We start from the raw sequence: 21,207 nt of genomic DNA on the forward strand, positions 1-21,207 counted from the left end.
TTGGACTTTCTGAGTAATTTTGTATCCTCTGCAATTTTGCTACCTCATTGTTTACCCCTTTTCCCAGATATTTTACTAATATGTTGAACAGCACTGATCCCAGTACAGATCTTTAGGGGCCCATCCATTTACCTCTCTCCTTTGTATAAACTGACCTTCTGTTTCCTGTCTTTTAACCAGTTGCTGATCCATGTGAGGACCTTCCATCTTATCCCATGACTGCTTACTTTGCTTAATGACAGGTTTCAGAGTAGCAGCCGTGTTAGTCTGTATTTGCAAAAAGAAAAGGAGTACTTGTGGCACCTTAGAGACTAACCAGTTTATTTGAGCATAAGCTTTCGTGAGCTACAGCTCACTCCATTGGATGCATGAAGTCTCTAAGGAGCCACAAGTACTGCTTTTTCTTTTTACTTTGCTTAAGAGTCCTTGGTGAGGGACCTTGTCAAAGACTTTTTGAAAGTCCAGGTACACTATATCCACTGGATCACCCTTGTCCACATGCTTATTGACCCTCTCAAAACAATTCTGAGATGGGGGAGGTAAGATTTTCCCTTTAAAAAGCCATGTGACTTTTTAACAAAACCTGTTCATCTATGTCTGATAATTCCATTCTGTACTATCATTTCAGTAAATTTGCCTGGTACTGAAGTTAGGCTTACTAGCCTATACTTCCCAGGATCGCCTCTGGAACTTTTTTAGAAAATTGGCATCATGTTAGCTATTCTCCAGCCATCTGTTTACAGAAGTTATTTAATGTTATAGGTTTCAGACCAGTTAGTAGTCCTGCAATTTCATATTTGAGTTCTGTCAGAACTCTTGGGTGAACGCACCCTGGTCCTGGTGATTTATTACTGCTTGATTTATCAATTTGTCCAAAACCTCAATCTGAGACAGTTCCTCAGATGGGTCACCTAAAAATAATAGCTCAGGTTTGGGAATCTCCCTCACATCCTCTGCAGTAAAGACTGATGCAAAGAATTCATTTAACTTCTCCACAAAGCCTGTATCTTCCATGATTGTCCAGTGGCCCCACTGATTTTTGGCAAGCTTCCTGCTTCTGATGTACCTAAAAACAATGCTATTAGTTTGAGTCTTTTGCTAGTTGCTCTTCATTCTTTTGAGCCTGCCTAGTTATACTTTTACACTTGATTTGCCAGAGGTTATGCTCCTTTCTATTTTCCATCAGTAGGATTTGACTTCCAATTTTTAAAGGATGACTTTTTAACTCTGTTTTTACCATGGTGGCATTTTTTTTTGGTCTGCCCTTTTTAAAAAATTTGAGATTCTTAATTTGAGCCTCTATTGTGTTTTTAAAAAGTTTCCATGCAACTTGCAGACATTTCACTCTTGTGAATGTTTCTTTTAATTTCCATTTAACTTGCTTCCTCATTTTGTGTAATTTCCCTTTCTGAAGTTAGAGGTTACTGTGGTGGTCGTCTTTGGTATTTTTCCCCCCCCTCACAAGGATGTTAGTTTAATTATATTATGGTGCTATCACTGTATGGTTCAGCTACAGTAAAACATGCCAAGAATGATCATTCATGGGAGTTAGCAAGTGGTCACTTGTTAGAGGTGGTCTCTCTTCAAAGGTTTACTGTAAAATGGACACTTATACCATGTACTCAAAGGCTACTATTGGTAACAATGTTTCAGATTTAATTTGAATTGCCTTTTAAATGAACATTACATACACTATACAATACAGTACTGTACTATGGATTTATTAATACAGTAGTACAGTATAGAAAAGTACATAGTTTTTCAAATGGGAGCTCCTGACCCAAAAGAGGGTTGCAAGCCTATTGTAGGGGGGTCATGGTATTGCCACCCTTACTTCTGTGCTGCCTTCAGAGCTGGGTGGCTGGAGAGTGGCAGTTACTGGCTGGGCACCCAGTTCTGAAAGTAGCACCGCCACCAGCAGCAGCACAGAAGTAAGGAAGATTGGTTTCTCCTACAGGTTTGTTTTTATCGATAGGAGTAAGAAAATGTGGTCGCTGGTTGCAGATGACAGGTCGTCACTCTTCATAGTTAAATTATAGGGGGAAAATGTTCCATGGCCTCTGCAAGTAGTTGCTCATGAAAGGTGGTTGCTAAGGCAGATTGGACTGTATATTCACTTCTTGGACCAGATTCTGTGCTCCACTTAGGACTAAATCAAGAATTGCCTCTTCCCCTTGTGGGTTCCAGGACTAGCTGCTCTAAGCAGCAGTTATTAATACAGTGTCTAGAAACTTTCTCTGCATCCCATCCTGAGTTGATATGTTCCCAGTCAATATAGGGATAGTTGAAATCCCCCATTATTATTATTGAGGTTTTTTAAAATTTTTATAGCCTCTCTAATCTCCCTGAGCATTTCACAATCACCATCCTGGTCAGGTGGTCGGCAGTATATTCCTACTACTATACTCTTATTATTCAAGCACGGAATTTCTATCCCTAGAGATTCTATGGTACAGTTTGAGTCATTTAAGATCTTTACTATATTTGACTCTATGCTTTCTTCACATATAGTGCGTCCCCCCACCCCCATCATGACCTACTCCATCATTCCTATATAATTTTTTTACCCTGGTATTACCATATCCCATTGATATCTCATCCTTCCACCAAGTTTCTAGGGTGCCTAGTAGATCAATATCCTCATTTAATACCAGGCCTGCAAGTTCACCCATCTTAGTATTTAAACTTCTAGCATTTGTACACAAGCACTAATACATTGTCACTTTTTAGTTGTCTGTCCTCTATGTGATGTAATTGAATGAGACTTTCATTTGACTGTTTCTCTTCAGTTCTCCCTGTACTTTATCAGCTTCTATCCTCTCCTCTTTACTAGAATACAAAGAATCCCCTGTAATAAATCTGCCCCAAGGGATGTCTCTGGCAGAACCATGTGCTCCTCCGTACCTGTCACCTTTCCCCCAGCCCTTAGTTTAAAAACATCTTTACAAACTTTTTAATTTTACATGCCAGAAATCTGGTTCTATTTTGGTTTAGGTGGAGCCTGTCCTTCCTGTATAGGCTCCCCCTTTCCCAAAAGGTTCCCCAGTTCCTAATAAATCAAAACCCCTCCTCCCTACACCATAGTCTCATCCATGCATTGAGACCATCCATTCTGCCTGTCTAATGGAACTGGAAGCCTTTCAGAAAATGCTCCCATGGAGGTCCTGAACTTCAATCTCTTATCTACCCCTAAATTTGGCCTCCAGGACCTCTCTCCAATCCTTCCCTATGTAACTGGTTACCTACATGTTCCATGACCACTGGCTCCTCCCCAGCACAGCACATAAATCTGTGTAGATGTCTTGGAGATGCACAACCTTTGCACCTGGCTGGCACTTCACCATGTGGTTCTCCAAGTCATCACAAACCCAGTTATCTGTATTTCTAAAGATCAAATTTCCCCCATAACTATTACCTGTCTCTTCCAATTAACTGGAGTTCCCTCTCTTGGAAGGGTGTCCTCAGTATGAGAGGATACCATGACATTATTGGGAAGAAGGGTCCCAACTACAGGGTCACTGCCTTCTGCTCCAGCTTGATGTTCTCCTTCCCTGAGACTTTCACCCTCCTCAACACCACAGGCTGTCAGACTGGGGGTGAAACCCGCTCTACTGGGTCTTGGAAAGTCTCCTATGTACATCAGTCTTCTTCAGGTCCTCTGGTTCAGTACTCTGGTCTCTCAGAGCCCCTACTCGGTCTCAGAGGCCATGAGCTGCTTGCACCAAATGCATACGTACACCACCTGCCTCTATACTTAATTGCATACTCAGTTGTCTGTGTATTGTAGGTTAATGTATAAAGTACTTTATCTTTTCTTCTCCTGATGCCCAGGGAGCTTCTCCAGTGCACACTGACATATTCTGGTGGCTCCAGTCTGTGGTATGTACCCTTAAACAGCTTACGTTGGTTAATATTCCCAGTTGCTCTCTCTTTGTTAGTTATGTATCCCTGGATTACCTGTTCTATTCATTCCCTCTGGGGCACCTGGCACTGGCCACTGTCGGAAGACAGAATACTGGGCTAGATGGACTTTTGGTCTGACCCAGTATGGTCGTTCTTATGTTCTTAATATGATTGACTTCTCCAAATTTCTTTGTTTCCAGTAACAAATTTATACACAGATGAGCTCAGTTTGTTCACAATGTGATGGGGACCAAGCCATCGCTGAAACAAGTTATGCTTTGGCACAGGCTATGACAGGACATGGGCCTGGTTTCTATTCTTTAATTTTTTCTTTTACACATTTATTAAAATTTTTGCTGTTTGTTTTGAGTTTCCTAGTTCATTAGCACAAATATACCTGTTTTAGATGCTTCTGCAGTTTTTGCATAAAAATGTCTCTTTTCCTTAACATGTGCATTACTAGGTTTCCATAATAAATATAGTGCTTGATGCCAAGACAGTGCTCACAATGTTCTGAGATTAATTGCACTCCTCCCTATCTACCACCAGGGCACTCTGTTTTAGCAAGAAAGTTAGTTAATTTGTATGTTATAGCTATTCAACTTAATTTTAAAGCATAAACTTTTATAACAATACATTGTTAACACAGCACAAAACAGCATAAAAATTAAAGCAAAATGAAGTTTAAATGAAGGTTGATAAATTCTTGGTAAATTCTTATGACCTTTACTTGTGCTTGGGAGAGAAATCTGCTGAAATTTATTAGGCTAACTTTAACATTGTGCAACATAATGAGAAAATTAGTTTAAACACTTGATTATTAAATTTAACTATTTTAATATTTAATAAAGGTGCAACTAAGTTTATAACAAAGTTATGATCTTATTAAATGTTTTTGCATTAATATTGAGACCTTTTCCCCACAGTTTTAAAACATTTTGTTTGCAGTTGAATTTGAGGCAGAAATATATACATATATTTATAAACTGACCCCATTTTGAACTTTGCAGAAAAACTGAAGTGGTATTATGAAGTGCAACCATAATATCAAAACAGTACCATTAATGTTAAACATTTTTATAATTATGTGTGCAAAATTGATTTTGTTGCAACAAAACTGAAATATATAGTAAAATAAAAACAAGAATAGTCACATGACACACAGGATAACATGACATATAGGATTACTTACAATTAAAGACAAATAGTGCCAAAATTGTTAAATATACAAGATGAAGCATTAAAAGTTACTATAGTAAGGTATGCTACAAAATAAAGAATTAAGCAGATTTTTTTTATTTAAAAACTTAAGAATTGATTAAAATCCCATATTAATTTGTCCACTCAGTTGCCTTAATTTAGTTAACTTACATTACTTTACAATATGCTTACTTTAAGAATACTACTATACAGAAATAAGAAATCAATATATATTCATTAGTGTCTAGTTAAAGAAAAAAAGCAGTTTTAGGATCAAAAGCAGAGTTAGCATTCTGTTGCTTGGCAATGATATTTTTAGGTATTGAATTCCAAAAGGGTTAAAATTCATTTTACTGAATTTATTTAAAGTAAAGCTTTTACCTTTGGCATTTTGGTAATTTGTTTCTTTTAGTTTCTGTCTCTTTCTGAAACAGGAGTTTCTGTAATAATTATCACTTAGTTTTTAAATTGCAGGAAGGGAAGTGACAGAATCGATATAGGAAAGGAAGTAAGCACAAGCCAAGGGATAACTAACTAATTCTGTTAGGGCATTTCAAAGCACAGACAGCAGCAGTGAGTTCAGCAAACTGAGCCACGTGAAGAATACAAAAGAAAAGGAAGATTTGGACAGAGAAAGGACAAACTAGAACCAAAAGTAAAAATATTAGAAGTTATATCATCAGCTGGGAGAGGAGTGGTTCTGTGCATTAGAAGCAGGGGAGGGCTGAGAGCCAGGACCTGTTCTTTATCCTGGCTTCGGGAAGAGCGTGGGGATTGCTACCTGTCCCTGCGAAACCTGTATTTGTTTCCCAAGTGCCTGCTGCTTTGTCTGTACTCCAAATTGTTTTACAGTAATGCCCTTTCCTTGCTTCGGTTAATAGACTGTGTGTCACTGTATAAACACCCATTCCTTTCTGCTCTTTGTCTTCTCCCTTTGCCTTTTCCCTCCATCTCCAATTTAAACAAAATTAAGTACATGACTCAATGGATCACTTTTTGGATTGCCTTTAATGTGACCAAATCACTGCTATGGTCTTATGTACTGTATGACAACATGCTCTAAAACATCCTGTTTCTCCCTTTCATTTGCTATGGCTTATTTTTATATGTCTACCTGGTGTTTTAGCACAAAAAATAGTGTTCTGTTGCAAGTAGTGGCCACTTTAGCCTTTGCTTTATCTGGGTATTACAGAAAACATTTTACTTAATCTTTAAATATTCTTAAAAATATGGCTTTATGCCCAGAAGGCAGTTTTTGCTTTCCATAATCTGTTAACCAGTTATTTGCCAACGTAACAATATAATTTTTCCCTGATTTAGCGAGGACCCCCAAAGTCCAGTCTCTGAGACTGATACTCCAAATCCAACTGGCTTGCTCAAGACCTCAGGACAAATGGGTTTGACTAATGCTTGACTAATGTCCCCTGGTCTTGTTTGCCAAATTGATTGATTTTAATGGTATAACCAATTGATTTGACTACACTTACGGCTCATTATTAAGGGCTTGTGTGCACTTAAAATGCTACAGCCACACCACTGTAATGCTTCAGTCCAGACACTATCTATGCCAACAGGCAGGATTCTCCCATCAGCATAGGTAATCCACCTCCCAGAGAGGCAGTAGCTAGGGTGAAGATCAATTTAACAACTCCACTCAAGGGGGTGGATTTTCCACTCCCAACTGACATAGTTAAACCAACCTAATCCTCTTGAGTAAATCAGGCCTAAGAATGTTCAAGGGACCAATCTGAACAAGCCTAGCCAAATTATTGCCTAAAGACAAAACAGTACAATACGAAGCGGAAACATACATACCCTCCTTCTGGGAAGCAATTCTCTCTCAGCATGTTCACCTTTCACAGAAGGTGTGCTTCAAAGATATGCCCTCAAACCCACTTCTATTTATAGTGTGATTGTTACAAGCTAAATGACCCATGCACATCCAGTTAAAGTTTAAATTTAACCTACTAGTTTGTGCCAGCTTTGTCCTTGGTACCTCCCTATACTTTTCCATATCTTGTTCTGAATATTACATTGCAAGTGTTGATGAGCCAGGAAAGTACTCCCTAACTGCACTTGGTACAAGGTATTTATGCAGCTTTGCTTTGACAGGTTTCCTATTTTCTAATGCCAAAGCTGACTTCAGCTTTGCAGTGTTGTGGGAGACTTGACATAGGTGAACAGAACTGTGGGAAGAGCATAATACAATCAGTTAACATAGCTTCCCAACACCCAGATACATTAATACCATGCACATAAAACCTAGTAATTTAGTGTACACAAAGCCAAAACAGATGTACTAACAAAATGATGACCCTAAAAAGGCAGAATGTGGACAGTGACATTGATCCTATTTGTTTTTAAAGATAAGATTTATGAACCTCTCCTTGTACCATTAAAACCCTTCAGCATGTACAATTGTTTATTATTTTATACACTTAAAAAATGCCCATGCTCAAAGTGTGGAGAGCAATACCACATCTGTACTTAACTTCAGGGGACTGACTAGATGGTCTCTATTTTAATTTAAAACAATGTGCCACAAGCCAGTAAATTCAGAGGACAAGACCAGCCCCTACCATTTACAGCTACAACCTTCATTTGTTTGGATTCACAGATAAAGTCACAAGCTATGCTGGGTCCACTGGCTTCCTGCGGAAGAGTCTAAACACTGTTCTTCACCCGCTCATAGATTCCATTTTCATCAATGATCAACGGGGCATGAAATTCTTTGTTTTCCACATACTTTTCCAGACCCTAAAAGGAGAAAAATAGCTGCTGTTAAGAACCAGGTGACCACAGCCCAGTAGGTTTAGCAGTATTAAGAATGGCTCTACCTGCTAACTTAACCTAGATACTTAACTAAGTGGGGTGAGCAAATTAAAGTGAAGTTCCAGAGCAGAAAGCTTTGGTTAAATAGTTCATGCTCTGGGCCCATCCACATGACAACCTTTAACTAAATATTATAACTATCATCTTGACCAGCTGTAAGACACAAGGTTCTGTTTTGTCTGAATGAGTGGCTCTCAGCCTTTCCAGACTACTGTATCCCTTCAAGAGTCTGATTTGTCTTGCATACCCAAGTCTTGCCTCACTTAAACTATGTGCTTACAAAAATAGACATGTCACAGCACACTATTACTGACAAATTGCTTATTTACCGTATTATGAAAAATCAACTGGAATATAAACATTGTACTTACACTGAAATGTATAGTATACAGAGCAGTAGAAAAGTCATTGTCCGTATGAAATTTTAGTTTGTACTAATATCGCTAGTGCTTTTTCTGTAACCTGTTGTTAAACTAGGCAAATATCTAGATGAGTTGGAAGACCTCTGCATACCCCCATGGGTACACGTACCACTGGCCTAAACAGCAGGGCTCCTGGCATCACAGCTCTGGGGGCATGTCCCATCTACCATGCTGCCTAAGGGTGGTTTTTCAGTGATTTCTCGAGGAGTTTGGGCAGCTCTGACAAAGGGCATGTATGCAGAGCAATATCTGCAGCAAGGTATTCTGGGAAGTCCTCCTGCACAAGGAGGAACGGCCAAGCCAGAAAATGTCTTGGGGCAGTCCCCATCTGCTCTGTGCCCAGTTGACCATATGGTACAAGTTACAGAAAGACAACGTGTCAACCTGGGCCACCTTGCCACCATGGTTCCCAGCCAAGTTTGGCCAATGCTGCTTAGAGCAAGCCACAGCAGTAACTGGTTACCAGCTCAGTTAAAAGGCAGGGTGGACAGGACACAAGAGGGAAGTTGTACTGAACTGATGAATGCGTAATGCCAGCAGTCAAAGGGGCTGTCCTGTGGACTGAATTGGTTCTTTACAATAAGTGCCAGCTTCAGATTCGCTGAGCTGGTCTTAATGAAACTCAAAGCAAGGGCTCTAAGCTGCACAGAGAATCCAGCAATACTCCCTTCAGCTACTAATTTGCGGCCTACGTAAGAGTCAGCACCATCATGTACCGTAAGATGTTGCAGAATTTTGATGCATCCAGTTACAATAGGACATACCAGTGACCTGTAAGACTGTTCTGATAACAGCAGACTCACTGCCATATTCACCAAGTAATAGCTGAAGGGGTGATATTTCCAGAAAGCCAAAGCATATCTGCCTGCTGAGCAGGCACACAAAGCAGACTCCCCTAGGCATGGGCAAAGTCAGGCCCTGAATAGACAAACAGTCCACCTCCAGAGCATCAAGGATGCACCTTGCCTAACTCAGTAAAGCCTGGGTAACCTCATAACAGGAGAAATTCTGGGACTCTCTAACAAGCCAACTCTACCCTCCCCTTCTCTCTCCTCCCCCTTCAATTACAGAGCCTGCTCTGAGACAGATCATAACTTGCACAACCCACTCAGTCACCTGAAAACTTCATTAACCTAGTCTACAAATGCATTTTCAGCTAGAAAGAAGGGGGTTGCGGGGGGGGGGGGGGGGGGGGAACTTACTTCACCACCATAGGAGATGAGAGGAGAAATTTCACACTGAATGGGCAAGTCGTTAGCGTCCTTCAAACTATGGCAGAAAGAGAAAAGTTGTATTAAGAAACATGCTTTTAGTTGTGGTGACTATATCAGTAAGAGCCCTGGAGAATTCAGCCCTTAAACGCCAGCAGCCTTCCAGGTGTAAGCAGCTGCACTTTGTATAAGGAAACTGTGTGTGTTCACTAGTCCCTGATGCCAATGAAAGGGGCAAGTGCAGTATACTAAGGAATGAACATGGCTGGTACTCAGGCACTGCCTTCCAATGCCTGGCTCGCTCACAGGTTCATCAAGCCTCAGCTGTGCATGCAGAATTGATGCTTGCTAAGCCTGAGACAGAGGCAGTGGCTGATTGGGGAAGACCCAGTGAAGTGACACAGTGTGACCCTGTTCTCTTGTTTCCCCATGATCAGCCCGTCCCCCATGTTGTATCAGACTGCTTGTCTGTAAAGGTACATGAGGTGTAGCTGTTTCAGGGTGCCTCAGACTGTCTCTGGGGCATGCAGGGACTCCGGCCTAATGCCAGGGTTTTTCTTAGTCTAATTCAGAAGCTGGAGGTGTGTTTTATGCTGTAGGTGGTGCATGTGCTGTTGGAGTCAGAAGAAGCAAACAATTGTGAGCTGCATCTAAAGTTTTGCTAACCTTTTTAAAATGAAATTTCTTCCAGGAAGTCACATGAGATGGATCTGTGAAAGCTTCCAAAGCAGATTTTAGAAGGCTTTAAAAAGTACTGACCTCCTGTCCACTGCTGTCCCATATTTAGTCACCATTGAGTGGCTCTCAGATCCAGTTTACTCAATTTGTAAGTATCACCCCTGTACCTGAAGGCTAGATACTACTTGGCATGAGTCAGGTGGTAGAAATGCAGTCCTCAAGCAGTCCCACATCGGACTCGTCTACAGTTAAAATGCTATAGCTGTACCACTGTAGTGCTCCAGGGTAGACATTACCTATACCAATGGAAGCTCTTCTCCCATTGGCATAGGTAAGCCACCTCTCTGAGAAACAGTAGCAAGGTCAACATCCATCCACCTAGTGCTGTTTACACAAGGACTTCGGTCAGCTTAACAACTCTGCTTAACAACTCTGCTCAGGTTATGCCAACCTCATTTTCTAGTGCAGACTAGACCTAAATCAGTGCGGCTACTTCCAGAGCAAAGAGCCGCTCAACATGAGTTCAATGGCCGTATTCTCTGTTTTGTGTTGAACAATGCTAATTCTGGCAGTGGCAGTCATTACTGGATGCAGTGCAAGGGGGACAGAATCCTACTCTCTCTGGGAGGCAGCATGATCTGGGACTCAGGATACTCGGATTCTATCACGAGCCGTGCCACTGGTCTGGTGGGTGACCCATGGGCAGTCCCATCACATGTCTGTGCCTGTCTCCTGCCCCCCTTTGTTGTCTGGTTAGACTGAGACCTGCAGCAGGGCCTGGGCTGGCTCACTACATTTGTACAGCACCTAGCACAATGGGTAACTGATCTCAGCTGTGGTCTTCCAACTGTTTCTGTAATATAAATACCAACTTGTACTGGTTCTGTAGGGCAAACAGAATCATTAAGGGCTTTATATGAGAATTAAGTGGATTCTGGGTGATAGGAAACACAAGCACTAGACAGACTAAGCTCTCTGGACAGGGACTGATTTTTGGTGTTTGTAGAGTACCTAGATCACACGGGTGTACCTTCTGGGTACTACTACAGTACAAACAGAAAGACCCCTCTTTAACCATACCCCATTTCAAAGCACAGCCAAGAGAGCCCCAGGAAATCTGTTTGACTCTGAAACTAGAACTCATGGCATCTCAGGACAGAAGTAGGGGGGAAATATGATGGAGAGGTTGGGAGAATGGGAAAAAGGATGTGGCCATCTACGTGTAAAGGGCCAGGACATAAGCATGTCAGACTCAGCAATTCCGCTCTTTATGTGGCTGGGTACGTGTAGGGATATGCTGATTATTAAATGAGACCTCAGGAAGATCTAGCATATCTAGCAGTGTTCACAGTCATAAGCATGGCACTCTCTCCCATGCCTTAACAGTTATGTGGGAATGGAAAAGTTTGAATCCAAGCTGCTGGACAAGTTGACCACAAAGTACTAGAGCACTGGGGTTGGATGTTTTCCCTTCCTTTACTGATTTTTTATCTTGCCCAGATTCACAATGACTGACCACCCTTATCACCTGACATAGATCAAGCAGTTAAGGGGGGGGAGGGGTGTGTGTGTGTGTGTGTCTCTCTCTCTCTGTCGAGCTCTTAACTCAAAATCAAACACTCCATCTTCACTGAAGGTGGAGTGTCAGACACCAGCACAATCAGCGTGTTACTCCGGAGGGAATTCTGTGCCAAAAATTTAAAATTCTGCACACAATATTTTAAAATTCTGGATATTTTATTTGTCAAAACACAATAAAATCACACCACTTCCAATAATTTGCTGACAAGTATTACATTACTAAAATTAAAATGGTGTGATTGTTGTTTTGACAAAATATGCAGAATAAAAATTTTTAATGTTTTGATGCAGAATTCCCTCAAGAGTATCAGGGTTCTGTGTAGTGCCGTCTGGGTGCAGGCAGCTCAGTGGAGAGGATCTGGATGCACAGGGGCTCATTGTGGGGTTCTGGGTGCAGGGGGAATGGAACTCTGCAGTGGAGTCCAGGTGAAGGTAGTTATGGCTCAGTGTGGGGGGGCACAATGGGGGGGTGAGACTGGGGAGGTGGAGGTGTCTGGGTGCAGAGGGGGCTTCTGATGCATGGGGGCTGGGCAGCCAGAGGGAGCAGCTCCCCGTACAGTGACCCCTCCCCAAGTGGCTGAGGAGTCACGGGGCCAGGAAGTAGGAGAGGGGGTCACTGTACAGGGAGCTGCTCCCCCTGTCCACCCAACCCCTATGCAGCTGGACACCCCCTAAACCTCCCCCCAACCAAACCTTGCGCAGACGCAAACCCCCACCCCTCCAAGACTCACTCCCTGAACCCAGATTTCCCTGCCAAGCCCCCTGCAGACTTCCTGTAGCCACAGAAGGTTTCTGGGGGTTGATCTGACCCTGCCCTGGCTGCTCTGTGCAGGAGAAGGGGCGGGGGAACAGGAACTCTGCCTCAGTCGTCATACTCCTCCCCTTCTGGCAGACCCCTTCCTTCCCCTGGGTGAAGATTTACCAAACAGACAAAATCATGCTGCCAGGGAGTGCACTGGTGCAGCTTCTCTTTGCTTCCCCACAGAAACCATTTTTCTGTGGAAAAGCAAAGAGAATCGGGGGGGGGGGGGGGGGTAGGAGGAGGGACATGTTTCTGCATGTGCGCAGTGGCACAGAATTCCCCTAGGAATAGCATTTAAAATGAATCACAGAAGCAAGCAGCAAGTCTGAATGACCACTGTCTCCTAAAGAGTTCAAGGCAGACCTTATCCCAAACATGTACAGGACAAGGCTCCTGTGGCATATAGCCCCAATTCCTAACATTCTAAGGAAACAGTTTTCCAGTTAGTTTCCCTAGTGTGAGGCCTGAGATGAACACCGAAGAAGATGGTCTCCATTTATGGCTTGAAATACAGAGACTCTCTGCAAGTACAAGTTCAAATGCCAGCCGATGGTAGCTAGAGTTCCAACCAGCCTCTGGTGCAGGAAGAACAGTTTGACAGAAGGCCACAACAAACCTGTGCCTACTTTGCAAGGCCCTGAAGAGCTCCCATGCCATTTTTACATGGTTCGCTCTCACCTATTCCCAGTGTGTATTGGATTCAGATCCGCTCACTAAAGAGAGACAGCACAGCCACAGAAGGGAGCTGAAGTCTTTCCTGGCTCCTGCATCAGCAAAACTGTAAACCCAAATTCCAACTGCCAGGCTAAGTTCTGCCTCAAGTTACACCACTCAGTCTCACCGCTGAGAGGAGCAGTAGGAATGAACACACACAGGCCTGGACATGAGAGGTCCAGGCAAGAACACATGAAATATTATAAATCATTGATTTTGGCTCTAGTGACCATGAGAAGCAACAGATACAGGATTCTTTAGCAGGACATGCTCTCAGTTTCCCAGCATGCACCCTCGCTACCATTCTGTTAGTAGCTCCCAACCAGAAGCCAGTCACCATGAAAGCGGTGCACACCAACCAGTGTGAACTGCCACTCACCAGGCACTTGGCCTTGCAGTGAAATGCAGAGCCTGTTAGTACCTAAGTACAGCCCCATCACCATGCATGGCACACAGCCTGGCACTGGATATTTACTTGCAATTGACATCAGCTGTGATGGCATCTGGCTTTCCACTTGTGAAGCTGTTATGTGGGAATAAATAAGGGTTAAAGAGGACTGAAACAAACTGAAACAGAACTAAACCAAGTTAGGAGGTAAAGCGGTTTGTCAGCCCCTTCCTGGAACCCCCTAGTAGTGGTGGCTGTGGAGGAGAGCTGGTGAGAGGGATGGCCAGCAGCAGAGAGTACAATTGGCGGTGAGGATGCATAACAACTCTAGCTGCTCCTTAGGATAGGCTATGTGGTGGAGAACTCTAGTAACCTCTTCACTGTATTGAACAAACTCAGCCCAACTGCCTGAGCTGGTCAGGAGCCAGGGGAGGGCAGCTCACACCAGCAAAGTTTTATGCAGCTACCTTTAATGCAGAGGTTGGCCTACAGGAGACTAGCAATACACCACTGATCTTCTGCCCATAGCAGTGGCCTTGGACCAGATGGCAGAGCTCCACAAGCCATATTTCACTTGTGGATGGCACTTTGACCACTATTGAGTGGTGGCCAGCTAGCCATCAGCTCCAGGTAACAAGTCTGCACAGGCGCTTGGAGGATCTGTTTGCTGGTTACTGAATGGTTGCACAGTGGCTGGGAACTATTTGCTAATATTTTCTCTGATCTGAATCCGTGGGATGAAAAGAATTCTCTTATGTACAGACAGACCAGCCACTACCCCCTACTCAAGTCAGGTGCTCAGCTGAGTAACAGAACTACATCAACTGGACAACACGAGTCAAACGCGGCCAAGCCTCTCCAGAAGGAACCTTTAAGCCCTGAGGGCAGGAAGAGTACTCTCCGGTAGGACAGCCAATGGGGCTCTCTTGTGCTACCAAGACTAGATCACAAACTGGGAATGTGATCCGCTCCACCAGCCATTGAGACGGTAAAGGAGACTGCTCCTTGGGGATGGAGCAGGGGTAGGGCAGCTAACAGCAACTTACCGGGGAATCGCAGGGATACGGGTGCCATTTTCATCCACAAAGTGGCCCCCAGCATTGAGGACCCAGCAATGGTGCAGCGACATAAGGGCATGTCGGGCAGTGGTGGGGTTGTCTTTCCCATTCTGACTGTCTGCATTCTTCAGAGGAGAAAACTCGTCTTCACGCAGCACTTCGTACACCACAAACTGCCTGGAGCGGGGATAAGGCAGGAACGGCTTGGTGTCAAAGAGAAGAGCTTTGCTACAGATTCCCTTTATTCTTGCTTGTCTGGAGTTGGAAGGAAGCCTCCCTGCTTCTCTCCATCCCAGAGACTTGCCAGCAACCAGCAGCACAGGTAATGCCAGTGGCGTCACAATTAGCTCCTCTGGGCCGAGATACTGCACCCACTCAGTCTGGTAAGTCCATAGCCACCTAGGCCTTACAGCCCTGAGCCTGTCTCCTGCTCTGAGCGTGGGGAGTAAAACACATTTTTCTTGTTGCTGGAGGTGGCTTTTGTCAGTCCAGAGACCAATCTGCTCTGACAAGAGCTCCATGATTCAGGCTGTGCCCAACAGAGGGTGTGATCAAGATGGCTGGCAGTGCCTCAGAGGGAGTTAGAGAAGCTTCTCATCCCAATTCCAGGAGAATGGCCTACCTCAGAAGAGTGTTTCTGGTCCCACGCCCCAACCTGAGGCAGGGAGTGACAGCAGCCCACAATGGGAGACCATGTGGGGGCCAGAGCAGGAAGCATAAACTTCCCAACCCTGCCCTACTGCTTCCTCACTTGGCTAAAGGGCAGTGCAAAGCGCGCCAGACAGGTGACAGGGCAGCTGCCAGCCTGCAACGAGGCAAACAAACCAGGGAACGAAGACTGGACAGAACTGGGCATCAAAACTGGCTCTTGCAGCTGGACCCAGAATCCTTATATGTACCAGCCAGAGTCACCACAGTTAGCCCTCCCTGACACTGCTGAGAGCCACATCATCTGCATGTGACAGCGCAGCTTCTTACACGGTTTGTAATGGAATCCGGAGTGTAACTCTGCACTAGGGGAGGAGCCCTCTAACCAAGCCATGTTGTCCTTGTTGGGAGACCGCGGCCGCCGAGCCAGCCGGGTCCATGCTGGGTTATAGCATACCAACACCAACACAGTAATTGCCAGTAGGACCTAGCATGCCCCGCTCCTCCTTGGAGCAGCCCCGGGAAGAGGGTATTGCAGCATTCTACCACCTGAGTAACAAGCAGCAGCGCCCAGGGCATACTTGGCAAACTGGAAGATGTCAAAGACGAACTTCTCCATCTTGATGCCATTCGGTTTGTCTGGCTTGACCAACTGCCCACTGGTGATGTCCACGTATGGAATCTTCTTCTGGGCCACATGGTGCTTCAGCTGAGGTTCATAAATGCTGGCAGGGCAAGAAAGAGGAGTCAAAACCTCCTACAGTTAGAAAGCACGTTCTAGCCACCACTGTCCTCCAATCATTCTGGTCCAGGAGCAGCTGGGAGGGGGTGTATTGTCCTCCCAGCTGCCTCCTCTTTTGGTTGCCCAGCCACCTGCACTTTGCTTACCCTATGGCCAGAATACAAAAAACTAAACTCCCTACAACCTGCCCTCCTCCTGCTGTTGGTCCCTCATTTGATGCCCCCGGATTAAACCATTCTGTCCCCGTCTTCCCTAGTTTCTGGGAGTGTTGGCAGGCTCACAACCTCCTCTGCAGGTTGTGCAGCTGGAGTGGAGGAAGCCCAGATACACCAGTGCTTTCACCTCCTGCTGAAAGACAGGAGAGCAGAGAAAATTGGTGGACAGAGCATGATGTTTATACTCCAGACCCGGTGCTGTGCACATGATGTTCCTGAGGAATTTGTGGAGGGGAAGGAAGCTCATATACAGAGCCAGATCTTGGCCCTGGCCTCAATGCTTTGTTGGCTGCACATATGCATCCTAATGCCTGTTATTAACTTTGCTAGACAGTCCAGTTGGGTTTCAACCCTTGCTAATTGTGCTTTAGTTTCTAGAAGCAGTTTTTGTTTTGTTTCTTTATTTACCTGTCAGTGACCATCCCAGTCCACATATTCCCAGCCCCAGCAGCCACCTCCCAGCTGCCCCACACCCACAAAACAACATGCTCCATTTACATTAAGGAATGAAGCAATATTAACCAGTCCCAGTCTTGCCAGGGACAGAGAACATATAGGGGTGATGGAAAAGAGGATTTAGGGCATTGAGAGCAAGAGGAACTATTCTAAAGTGGTGAGACATCTGGAGAATAACAGTGTGACGCCCACTCCAAGGAGCACCAACTTTCATTCTGATGACCATGTGAATACACATGCCAGAAGGCCACCTGAGGCTACAGTAATGGCAACAATGCCTACTGCAGCTGGTCCCTAATCAGTCATGACAGCTAGGCCTGCTGCCAGTAGTGCAATACAGTCAGGGCAGGGAGGGACTGTGAGCCTGGGGGACAGGTGTCGCAATTCATTCCAGACATAATGGGAGAGCGCTCATCATGTCCAGACTCTCAGCTGTAGGGTGACCACACAGCAAGTATGAAAAATCGGGGCGGGGAATAGGAGCCTGTATAAGAAAAAGACCCCAAAATCAGGACATCTGGTCGCTCTACTCAGCCGTACTGTCTGCAAAGATGTAAGCAGCTCTTGTTCCCAGATGGCAGGGGGTCCCAACCTCAGTGAAGCAGGAATCTAGTGAAGACAGAGATAGTTTGCCATTTTACCCATGCCACTTCAGGGTGGGGGTTTGGATTGCTGGTTCTGAGAGCTGGCTCTATAGTGAGAGCAACACCAGCACGGTACTTTACCTATCTTGCACATTGAGGTTGATTTCTACTTCCTGAGGGGAGCCACAAAGTTCAGAAAACAGCCTTATTCTGATCAGAGATGTCAGTCTCCTGCCTTCCACCATTAGCTTGGACTTTACTCCACATGGTGAGCATGAACACAGCCACTGGGCTGCTGCTGAGGGAAGGTGGTTGTGAAGAAAGGGGCTAGGAGGAGAAATACTAGTGCCAGAAGGAGACACTCAAGCCCCACCCCTTATCCTACTCTGCTTTGGGAAAGCTGCAATCCCTGTAATGTTTAACAGAAAGTGAGATGGGGCCCAAGAGCTTTTGCCTGATTGCAACAGGACTAGGCTAGATTTCCAAGTCCTAGCTCTTCTCTTTGGCACTGCATTAATACACAGCCCATGGCCCCAGCTTGCCCGTACTTGACAACATCTCTCAGAAAGGACACTGTGAGGTAGTGATTGGCAATGTTGCCTGCGTTGAACAGCAGCCGGCCATCGGAGCTACGTTTCTGTGCTGTGGCCAGGGAGATCTCGCTATATTCCACCACCTGGTACATGCCATCCACTCTGCATACCACGCCCACTGGCTCCATGGGGTTTGTCTTCTCAACCACCTGCCCAGAGAACACACAGGAGAACTCAGATGAAAGGGAATTTGTCCAGGAAGTCCCTGTAAGTGAAGTGGGTTACCACAGCCAGTGCAGAAAGGGGCATGAGTGGGAGCCCCTCGCACATGGGCTCACAACTTTTACACTGCCATTTTAGGTGATGCTTTTGTCCTTAGAAAGAAAAAAAAAAAAAAAAGAAAAAAAAAAGATAAATCAACCCTCTTTGTTCCAATCTGTTCTACAGCTCTGCACCCTCCACCCAAGCCCTGTCCCCTGCATGTGCTTCCCTGGCACCTGCCCCTCTCCCTCACAGGCTACCCAATCCTCTGCTTCCTTCTCCCAGAAACATTGTCTGCCAGGAAAGGACTTCACTCCCATAGACAGCTCCTCTCCTGTGGCAAAAAGAACGAGGAGTCCTTGTGGCACCTTAGACTAACATTTATTTGAGCATAAGCTTTCGTTGGCTAAAACCCACTTCATCAGATGCATGCAGTGGAAAATACAATAGGAAGATAGATATACACATACACACTGAAAAAAATGGGTGCTGCCATACACACTACAATGAGAGCAATCAATTAACTGATTAATTCACTCAGTGTGTACAGCAACACCTATTTTTTTTCATGTTGTGTGTGTGTACACCCCCCCCCCCCGCTCCTACTGTATTTTCCACTGCATGCATCCGATGAAGTGGATTTTAGCCCACAAAAGCTTATGCTCAAATAAATGTTAGTCTAAGGTGCCACAAGGACTGTTCTTTTTGCTGATACAGACTAACACGGCTACCACTCTGAAACTGTGGCAGCGTCTGGTGCACCAGGGGAAGGACAGAATACTGCTGTCTCCCTCCTGCTAAGGGCACTGACTCTGCAGTTGGTAGGAGACTCCATGCTCACAGTGCCCATGGAGAATCAGAGGACATGGAGCTGGGGAGAGAAAACGGAACTGTGAGTGGTCTGCCCTTTGGGCAGCATTGCACAGGAGCTGAATGAGACTGTCTAGCCACACTGAAACAGGCCTCGCAAACCAAGGGTTGTCAGCGGAGGAAGCAGGTCTCTGACTGCCCTCTGTGGCAGGCTGGCTGCTCACCTTGGTGCTGAACACAAGAGAATCTGGGCCAGCTATTGGAATTTGAAAGATTCCGCTGCCTTGGGCTTTCTGAAAACCTGGCCCTGCTGCGGATGCTGAGCTTTCCTAGACATGGCTTGTGGTGCTAGCTCCCCCTTGTGCTCTTCCTCAAAAGAGGCTGGATGCATATAAAAGTGGTTCCCTGGGAATGGAAGCAGGCATGCCTTGAAGGCTCTTCCAGTGAGATCTTTAGTTAGAGATGGATACGGTGAGTCACGGCAGACATGGTTTTAAATCCCCAGAGTATCTGGTGTTCAGCAGTGGTGGGTGGTGCATGGGAAGCCCTGTGTGGCACTAGAGAAGAGTCTTATAGGGTAAAGCTGGGTGTCCTATCTCCAGGGCACTCCCCACTCAGAACTACAAAGTACCAGCTCCCTCCTTGGGTGAGTCTCCTTGGCTGCATGGAATCTGAAGGCCATTCTGGTGCAAACTGAGATATCCAGTCACAAGTGCTTTGGGGGATCATGAGGGCTAGCACTGCTGCTGGTGGGCGGGGGGAGGAGCTCCTCTTGCACCACAGGTATATTCTGTACCTAGCAAAAACAACTGCACTAGTTACATGGAGCTGCAATCCCTGTAGGTGCCTGCAGACATATGATGTCTAGACACTGAAGTGCACCGGAATGCCAGTAATGACTGCACTACATAACAGGAGAAAGGGCTTTGACTTAATACCAATAACTCAGTGCCTTTCATGCAGGAATCACTAATGTTAAAATCTCACCACATCCTGGTGAGGAAAGTCATTTTTACAGGTGGATAAGCTGAGAAATAGATGTGAAGAGACTAGGCCAAAGTCACACAACAAGGGTTTGTTTACAGAAGTTGCTCCAATTGACATTAGTTTAGTTAAACTGGTGCAACTTGTGCATTCGCACTCCTATTGTTTAAAATTAGTTAAATCTGCAAGCTAACCTATATAATGGGTTATGACTCCAAGCTAAACTTAAACCAGATTTAAAGCAGATGCAAGAATGTCTACACACAAAGTTGCAGTGGTTAAATTAAGCAGATATAAAAATCACATTTCCTTACAACTTTGGGTGTAGTTCTAACTCTATGGCAGAACTGGGAAAAGAAACCAGGAATTGCAATTGCAATTGCAGGTTCCCATCTATGCACAAGACCATGCCTCCCTACCATTCTACAATAGGAGCTTGTTGTTGAATAAACACATGTATGACAGGGTATACACTCCCATTATAATATGGATGAGATGTTCAAGTGGCTGATAAAAGGCCAAACCAGTTAGGAGTTGTCTTTTACTTGAACCAAGCTTCACTGAGACATGGGCCAGAATCAAATGACCTCAGCCAGCCAAGCAGCAGGCGGACACCCCCTCCAACAAAACAGTATGCAGCAGTGTTTAGAAAAATCAGAACTCTGTAGAGGTTCACATATCCCACAGAGACAGCATATGGTACCAGGCAGCACTAGAATGTATCAGGTATTGTATTATGTCCAGGCTTCCATTATAAACCTATTATTTTCAAATGTTCATCACCTCCTGAAATATTTGCTTTTGGATGAAGTTTCCCTTGCCTGATCTCAGCCCAAACAGTGGAGTTTGAGCACAATTTCTTCCTCCTTTCAGTTTGGCAAAAAATGAGAAAAAACCCACGACTGTGGTCAACCTTTGCAGACTGATACACAGTGAGAAGTAGCTGATGGAAAGGTGAGAGTCTCCAGCCTCACTTGCCAAACACAGTCCAATTGAAAACTGCACTGTTCAAAACCAGATGCCCAACTCTTATCCCCTGTACAGCTATGGAGTTTGTGCCGTTATTTCAGAGAGATCCTATTTTTGCACATACTTTCAACCACGCAACTGTGGAAATACCTAGAACAGGCCACAAAGGCAGCTTAACATTAAATATGGCAAAAGCAATTAAGGCAAAAGCTTTTC

General features: G+C 44.8%; 1 protein-coding gene across 3 annotated transcripts in view; it reads right to left on the minus strand.

The window, feature by feature from the left end:
* Positions 1-1,639: 1,639 nt before the first annotated feature.
* The window catches only part of UAP1 (UDP-N-acetylglucosamine pyrophosphorylase 1), a 36,237-nt gene continuing 16,669 nt past the window's right edge, over positions 1,640-21,207 (minus strand). Inside the window, exons 5-10 of one of the 3 annotated variants that reach the window (XM_037906462.2) lie at positions 17,983-18,176; positions 16,019-16,162; positions 14,778-14,966; positions 13,819-13,866; positions 9,560-9,626; positions 1,640-7,860 (exon numbers count right to left, since the gene is read on the minus strand). In XM_037906462.2, coding sequence (XP_037762390.1) covers positions 7,768-7,860; positions 9,560-9,626; positions 13,819-13,866; positions 14,778-14,966; positions 16,019-16,162; positions 17,983-18,176 — 735 coding nt within the window. In that variant the 3' untranslated portion in view covers positions 1,640-7,767. Of the gene's footprint in view, positions 7,861-9,559; positions 9,627-13,722; positions 13,867-14,777; positions 14,967-16,018; positions 16,163-17,982; positions 18,177-21,207 lie in introns of all 3 variants that reach the window. The other 2 variants (XR_005226449.2, XM_037906463.2) reach the window with 2 other exon arrangements.

Source organism: Chelonia mydas, chromosome 8, assembly GCF_015237465.2.
Source record: "Chelonia mydas isolate rCheMyd1 chromosome 8, rCheMyd1.pri.v2, whole genome shotgun sequence".
NCBI classification, from domain to species: Eukaryota; Metazoa; Chordata; order Testudines; family Cheloniidae; genus Chelonia; species Chelonia mydas.